This window comes from Haliaeetus albicilla, chromosome 24, assembly GCF_947461875.1.
Source record: "Haliaeetus albicilla chromosome 24, bHalAlb1.1, whole genome shotgun sequence".
In the NCBI taxonomy this organism is placed as follows: Eukaryota; Metazoa; Chordata; class Aves; order Accipitriformes; family Accipitridae; genus Haliaeetus; species Haliaeetus albicilla.
This window is the reverse complement of record NC_091506.1, coordinates 12,440,444-12,448,525: the sequence shown is the minus strand read 5'-3', so window position 1 is coordinate 12,448,525 and position 8,082 is coordinate 12,440,444. Positions and strand designations below refer to the sequence as shown.

The following is an 8,082-nucleotide window of genomic DNA, read 5'->3' as shown; positions in this document are numbered from 1 at the left end:
GCACAAGCAGCTCCGAGTGAGCCAGGCTGGTCCTGGAGTTTGGCCCGAGGCTTGGGAGCTACTGAGGAGCTGTCAGAGCACCAGGGATGCAAAAAACCATACTCACGTTGGTATGTCCATGTGTGCACACATATACAATGTAAATAATTATTATATTATAATGTATAATAGAATTATTGCAAATAATTGAAATATTTATAGGTGATAATACATGCATATGTAATATGTATATGTGTATAAATTATGTATTACAAGAATAATTAAACAGCATTTATGATTATACTTATGTTGAGTGATTATATTTGTATATGATTGTAAAACTTAATAGCCATTTAGTTTATGTATATCTACATATGTGTGTGTGTACAACATTGTATTTGTTATATAAACACACACATGCCCCCCAACATAAAAGACAGAGCACCTTCCCTTCCTGCAGTGTTGAGCCTTGCCACAGTCCAACGCGGCTTGGCAGCTAATGGCGAGCCGACCCCTTCCTCTGAGTGCCGCTAACAGCTCTGCTTGCTCCAGCCTTTGGAGCGTGGCACGTTGCCTGTGCTGTGGGTATTTCATGCTGTGGAGCCGCTGGCCCCATCTCTGGTGGCCCACGTGAAGCTGTTGAGTTTCTTCTTCCAGTGGCACAAAACTGAGCTTCAGCGATAGGGAGGTTTCATTCCAGAGCTTGCTGTGCACCACAGATTGGGTTGTTTACCAGCTGGAGGATTAAATAGACTTCCATTGAAAGGAAAAAAAAAATAATACGTGTTTCCAAGTATGTCTTGGAAGCCGTGTCGCGCTTGAAGGACAGACTTGCTTCTGTTTGCTGGCTGGCACTTCACTTGTCCCTGGTAAGGATGTTGCATCTCACACAAAGTACTTTCTGCAAGAATACTTTCTTAGGATGGCGGCAGTGAGTGGAAGCTGGTGGGGGAGGAAAATGCATGCTTTGACTATCCCTGAAAACAACCCCCTGGTCCCATCTCTCTACAGCTGGTGACAGCCCCTTCTTTGCTTGCAAAGAGAGACCCTTCTGCAATCGGGCATGAGGGAGCCCCTGACTGTTTCCTCCCCGATGTGGCTGGGATCTCCCCAAGGTCCCAGCAGCCACCCCAGCACACAGCACCCTAACACGCCGGCCTTGCGGTGCTGAAGGGCAGGCACCCACCCCCTCCCAAACTCCCATGCCCTTCCTCACCCCCCCATCCCACAGCACTGACATGAACCTGAGATTTAGATTATTTGGGGACAACTAGTGGCTGATCTCAGGACTGAGTCTAAACTTCGCTGCTAAGACAGCGTGCAGGAAAAACAAGGGAGATTAAAAAAAATAAATTTTACATTTTTTTACTGCCTCCTACTACAACCTGGATGAGCTGTCCGATAGCTGCACAGGACTTGGAGGATCCAGCCCAAAGCAGTTTATTTATTTATTTATTTCTGCTTTATTAAAAAACAGCCAGTCTCACTCTTCTGCTGACACTCCACATTTGCTTTATTTCCCCCCTAGACATTAAAACAAAGTAAGCCTTCTACTGGGTTCTCATAGCATTTGATGGGTTTCTCAGTCCAGGGCAAGCGCTGAGCCCAAACGGGCAGGTCAGCAGCCAAGGACTAAAGAGCAGCAAGAAAGCACCTCTCTTCTCCCACCTCTTCCTTTTTAAGCACATTGCTTATTTGGGAGCTGTGAGGACTAAATACAAATAAAAGTCACCGTCAGTGCAAACAGAGGTGTTGGTGACTGTGGCAGGGTGGCTACAACCCAGTGAAAAGCTGGGCACAGTAATGACATAGACACAGCAGCAGAGAAGCCAGGCCTGCCACTGGCAGGGACTTTTCCTGCCAGGTTAGATTAAAGACAGAATATAACAAAATGTCCACACCCCGTCTGGGCTCTGCTACCCACACAGGTTTGCTCTGAAGCCCTGTGGATTTTGTGAAGGAAGGAAAGCAACCCCCTCCCCAAATCTCCTCCCCAGCAAAATAACTCCCAATACAACACCATGGGGAGCAGAAAACCAGGTAGGGCTTGCTGTGATGTACTGAAAGCTCTTAAAAGCTGAGGATCCTGCAGGCATTTAAGCACCAAATCTCTGCTTTTAAGGGGAGGGAAGGGGGACAATGCCTGGACAACTCTGGCTTCTCGCCCTGGTGGGACAGGGGCTGCGCTCAGTGTCACCGCTCACTGACGGGCTGGGGGTGCTTTCTTGGAGGAGCAGGTTCAGATGGAGTTACAGAACGCTGATCCAAGCTGTGCTCCAGGGTTACATATAACCTTTGGAAGCAAAGGCCCTTTCTCATTTGCACAGAGAAAGAATGAAAAGGAAGAAAGAGAAAGAGTAAACAGGCTGAACAGCCAAATAACTAGCCTTTCGCTGCCCTTAAAAAAAAGGGAAAAAAAAATCCCTTTTATTGAAACCATTTCCTTTGGTTATATCATTTCTCTTGAGGCTGGAAGCAATTTTCAGTCTTAAGTGCGTTCCCTGAACTAAGTGCACGGGCACGAGGCTGATGCTTGGCTGCCCACCAAGGGGTACCCTGCAGAACAAACAGCACGTCTTGCTGTGCCCTTTGTAATCTCCCCGCATCAGCTTGTAGCCCAAACGCCTCCTGCAAGGGGGGAAACCCCAAACCCAGCGCAGGCAAGGTGCAGCACAGGTCACCTTGGCCCAGCTGGGTCCCACAAGTAGGACACAGATGGCATCCATTAGGTGTTCCCATCCGTGTCCTACGACAACAGTGACAACCAGAACAAGCCAAGCTCTGCCCAGAAGTCCCCCAATGAAAGGGTGCACCAGTGCCAGGGCTTTGTTGCAATCACATGGCAGAGCACCAGCCGTGTGATGGGCACTGGGAATTGATGCTGGAGGAGGGTGACTGGGGTCCCTTGTAGTCTGCACCAGCCACAGGCTCCGGTCTGGGGCTTTTGGGGGACTGGAGGAAGCAGGGGCAAATCTGTGCTATTAAGAGTTTCACATGTCTGGGACCCTACAGAGGGCTGGGGTGTCCTCAGCAACTTGGCCTTAGGGTCAGCCTGGCCTTAGGGTCAGCCTTACCCGATTCATGCCAGCAGCAAAAGCATCAAGGTCCAGAGACGACCTCTCCAAGTCAGTGGGAACGTGCAGCAAAGAGGAGAAAAGACGGTGTTGAGGCAGGAGGAGTTATTTGCCAGGACTACTCAAGCCACTGCCAAACTGGAGCTAATAAAGGTTTAGAAAATAAAACGCTAAGCTCAAGTTATTAAAATATATATGTTATTAAAATATATACGTACGTATCTCCTAATGCAGCCCCCTCAAACTGGGACCAGCAATCAGACGCTTGCTTTGCTTTCCCCGCAAGCCCCCTCAGCTGCTGCTGCTGCAATTATCACACGTGGGTGCTCTGGGCCGACGGCAGCGCAGCCAAGCAGAGCTGACAGCACACAGGCTGCAGCGAGAGATAAAGCAGGGAGGCCCAAGACGGGGGGAGCGTGTGCCTCGAATGCTGAAATCTCCCCCACCACGAAGCTGGTATGCGCATACTCTCCAGCTCAGCCAGCGTGGGGTAATTTATCCTTCTTCACAAAAAAACCTAGGAGGCTTGGAGAGGGGGGAGGTGACAGCTGCTTTTTTTTTTCGGGGAGTGCTTTTCCCCACACCTAGCAGTCCAGCGCTGAGTAGCTTTTGCTGTTGGGGACCTTCAGCCACATGTTGATCCCATGCAGGGGCCTCAGCTTTGCAGCAGCTCTGGGAGATTGGAGCAGCACCAGGAGCAAAGAAACACCCAAGGCCAGCAGGCACCCAACACAGCTCAAATTTAGGTGTTTAAGAGCTTGAACAAGGCATCTGTCTGCCAGCAGGCTGGGAGACTTGACTTCCCCCTTTCCCTCCTCCAACACATACAAAGGCAGATTATTATTAAAGTTAAGGCTTAGCAGCGTTTTTCAAAAGTTTGATCCACATCCTCAACTCTTGACTCTTGGGCATCTTATTATCAGGAGGACCCCACTGCTTCTTTGATTTCAGAGAGAATTGGCTGCTTTCAGACCCACAAGCTTCTCTGATGTGTTCTGGTAGCACGAGGTAGCCAGGCACCCCAGAGTGAGGACCTAAGGAGTCAATTTGCCAAATCCTCGTGCCAAATCCTCACCCAGCCCAACATGGTCCTTATGCACATGCAGGTTCTAGACTCATTGCAGAGCAATTGTTAATGAGTGGATGGCAACTGTGGGAGAGGGCATGGGCTTTAATTCTAACCTGAAACATGTGGGCTGCAAAAGGCTGTTCTTGGTTAGGAAACACTGATTTTCCTGAAGCCCTATTAAAATTGTGTTGTCCAGCCCTGAACGGATGAGAAAGAAACGAGCAAGTTCTGCCCGACAAGTTCAAACTAGAAACAGGCAAAGCCATGGCAAGAAAAAACAATCCCCAAATCCACAGCACTACCTTTTTTTTTTAAACCACTTTATTTGTGTGTATATTTCTAGAAACATTTTAACTACTGGACATTTCATAAACTGTAAAAACACACCTTCCGACCCCCAAAGTGCAATCAATCCAGCTTGTCAGTCAGACAACAGTGACGCTGCCGGGGCAGGTAGGTGGTATCCCTAGATAACCTCCCCCTGGGCGCGAGCCAGCGAGGAGCTCACTGCATCAGATCCTGAGCGTTTGTGCGATGGAGAGGAGACAAGTTTAAAGACCTGGTTGCTCTCCTCCTCCAGGGATGCGACGGGAGAGAAGAGGGGGGCGAATAAAGAGCTTCCCTTGATAGAAAGCCAGAGTCCAACAGAGAGGTTGTGACATCCACTTAGCAGGATCGGATGCAGTGACCTCGGCAGGCCTTGGAGTGGCCTCATGGGCTGCGTTGGTGCTAGGGACTGAAACCGATCAAAATGCTCACTCATTACAAATGGTCCAGATGCTCCTTAACGCCTTGTTTGCTGGGCGCAGGTGTGAGCAGTGGGCGCTGCTTAAAACCGGCTTGCTCACTTGCAAGGGCGCAAGTCTGCGGGTGCTGATTCCTCGGGGCTGGCGAGCCCAGCTGTAAGGCACGATGGGGAGGAGAGATGGGGCGTCGAGGGCACCAGGGGAGGCGCAATCCAGCCAGGTGACCCAGCGCTCATCGCCAAGGACCCCGTTGTCCCAGAGGAAAGCACCGTGTCGCACGAGTGATGCGGAGCAGCGGACAGTCTCTCAGTTCCCCAGGTTCATGTCTGCACCGTGGACAAGCCAAACCAGGCGGAAACAGACAGCCAGGAACCCGGTGCCCAGGAGATCCCCCAGGGCAGTGAGGTAGGGGATGGAGAAATTATCCGGATCCAGTGCCTTCCTCCACATCAGGCGCACAATTAGGTCAGCCACGTAGAGCAGGATTCCCACCTGAGGAGAGGCAAGACAGACCCTGCTGTGAGGCAGCAAGAAGGTAATGCACAGCCTCCCTCAGCTCACAGCCAAAATGACGTGGCCACAGCCAAAGTACCAGAGCTAACAGGGATCGCCGAGCGTTAACGCCTTCCCCAGAGAACTGCTGTTTCTCTTTGGGATGGAGCTGCACTGGGATGGGTGTAGCTGGCTCATGCCCTTGGGCACTGCATCGCCTGACATCGTCCATGGCCCCATGCTGCCAGACACAAGTGTGGGGACCACACTTGAACTGCTCACCCGTATTGTGTGGCCCAAAACAGGAGTCTGGCCACACCAAAAGCATATCCCAAAGGTACAGTTCCCGCTTCCCAAGCCATGAATGGGAGCACTCCCATTCACTCCACCAGAAACGGGGGTGCTGTGAATATGCAGGCAGCCCCAAAGGATAAGTTTGTAGCCACATTTTTTCTCTTCATCCTTCTCTTTTCCATTAGAAATTCAGATCGCGTCTACTTTGTTTTTCCTAAAAGTCTCAGTGGACAACTGGAGTTTGAGGCAGTTTTTACATCAAAGTTATCCCAGGCAGCACTGACATGTTAAAAAAAGAAAATAATTTCTTTTTTTTAATCTCAACAGTTTTAAAATCTTTGTTGTGATTTCTTTTAATTCCTATTTCATTCCCAATTCTGATAAACAGATGGAGGAAAAAAATACTTTGGTTAAAGATTAAAGACTATCTAGTTAATTGAATTAAGAAGAGAGAGAGAGTTTACACCCCACATCTCTGGTCCCTCCATGGGAGACCGCAGCACAACAGGAACCAAAGCCAGAAGCAGCCTTTCTAAAGGTGAGAACTGCAAGCTGGGTGCGGGGAGAGGGAGGAGGAGAGATGGGGAGAGGGAGGAGGAGAGATGGGGGAAGCAAATTAAATAACAGAATCACAGAAACTAAAGCTGGATGGAAACTCAAGAGTATATAGACCATTCCTGTGCTTCAGTACAGTATCAAATATGCCCACATCTTTCCTGATGGTCATTTGTTTAACCTATGCTAAACAACCCTTAAAGATGGCGATGTCACACCCTAAGCATTCAGTCCCATGGCTTTTTTTTCTGCTCTTGTTTTTCCCAAGGTCTAACATAAATCTGCCTTTTTCCATTTGAAACCCATGATTTCATGTTTCATCCCTAGTGACCACAGAGAAAATGTTATTCTGTGCCTCCCTACAGAAACTTGGTAGTTTAAAGGCTGTTAACCAGATTTTTCTCAAGACTCTCTTTGGACTAGCTAACCCCAGTCCATTCAGTAGTTCCTCTGAGGTCATGTTTTCTAGGCCTCTGATCTTTCTCTTTGGGCTTCCTCCAGCTGACCCAAACTTCCCCCCTCTCTTTCTTTCTGTCTTTCTTTATAAAGTATAATGGAGGGGAAGAAAGAACCAGGCTGAACGTATTCTCCTCCACTGGCCTCCATGGGAATCTTTCAGGGTCAGTGGCGTTGCTGGGATTCTGCTCTTTACACTGTCATTTATTCTGTGTATTTTCATGCTTGGCTCTGGTTGAGGAGTCACCTCGACGCATAAAGAGAAGAATAAATATTTTCCTTTACAACTATGGCTGCACTGCTGGGCTTAGGGTTGTGCAAAGGTCGAGAAAACCTGATTGTTTACACACACAAGGAATTCACCCACAGACACGAGGCTGCTTATAAGGCAAAGCGAGAAGTCAGCTACCTCACCCTGCAAATTAATGAATCACTGATTTAAAAGGGCAAGTGAAGTCAGAGCCTCTGTGAGTTCAAGCAACAGCCGCATGCATTTCTGAGTGAGACAACACAGTTTAAAGGGCAGGCAAAACAGTGAAAGGGAACAGGTAGAACAAATTGGAAGAACTGCCCATTGCCTACCTAGAACTTTTACTTTTAAAGATAAACTTCTCAGGCCTAGATTTTCCCTTCGGTTTTGACCCATATGGCCCTACCCAGAGGGATCCCCAGGTCTTCACCATGATATGTGAAACTGGTTTCCAAAATGAGAGGGTAAACCTGATGGCTGGGGTTCACAGCCTCTCACTTGCCCCTTACTGGGATGACCAGTGGCAGTCTAGAAATACTTGGGGCTTAGAGACTTCAGGACTGAACACGGTCAAACAACATACCACCTATAGCAAGAGGTACCTCCTTGCTAAGTACGTCTCTGCACACTTACTGCAGCTCAGTGGATGATGATAACTTGTTCCTCATCTCATGTCTGATGCCTCACTCACCATTAAGGGCAATTGTGCTCATGAGGGAAACCAGACCCTGGCAATCTGGGTGAAGTATTACTGGACCCACAGAAGATACATGATGCTTGGTAGGAAGCACACCTGAAATGATTGGAAATGTGGGCCGCTGTTGCAAGTTTTACCATGACTTCTGTTTAGCCTGGAGACTGCTTTGTTCGGTATCTGAAATGTTCCTTTTGGATGAGAGTTTGGGGTTTACCTGCAGCAAAGCAGCAGTCAGATACAACATCACAAAGGTGAAGGACAGAGACGTGTGGCCTCCCTGCAGCAGATGGATGGTGTAGAGGAACACGAGGTGCCCTGGGATAACCAGGAGGAACAGGACTCGGGCTGACTTGGAATTCACCTCTGCAGAGGACAGAGACAGAAAGAGCGATGACAGCGGCTGCAGATGGTGCGGGGAGGACAGGACACAGCTGCATATTTTAAGGCATAGACTTGGGGCTGTCCTCAGC

The 8,082-nt window shown here is 48.9% G+C and overlaps 1 protein-coding gene across 7 annotated transcripts in view; it reads right to left on the bottom strand.

Moving 5' to 3' along the window:
• Nucleotides 1-233: 233 nt before the first annotated feature.
• SLC41A3 (solute carrier family 41 member 3) overlaps nucleotides 234-8,082 on the bottom strand; it is a 31,110-nt gene continuing 23,261 nt past the window's right edge. For 4 of the 7 annotated variants that reach the window (XM_069812150.1, XM_069812149.1, XM_069812151.1 and 1 more), the window contains 2 exons: nucleotides 7,827-7,975; nucleotides 4,407-5,360 (listed from right to left, as the gene is read on the bottom strand). In XM_069812150.1, the coding sequence (XP_069668251.1) occupies nucleotides 5,175-5,360; nucleotides 7,827-7,975 (335 nt within the window). In that variant the 3' untranslated portion in view covers nucleotides 4,407-5,174. Of the gene's footprint in view, nucleotides 922-4,405; nucleotides 5,361-7,826; nucleotides 7,976-8,082 lie in introns of those variants that run through there. The other 3 variants (XM_069812154.1, XM_009915996.2, XM_069812152.1) reach the window with 2 other exon arrangements.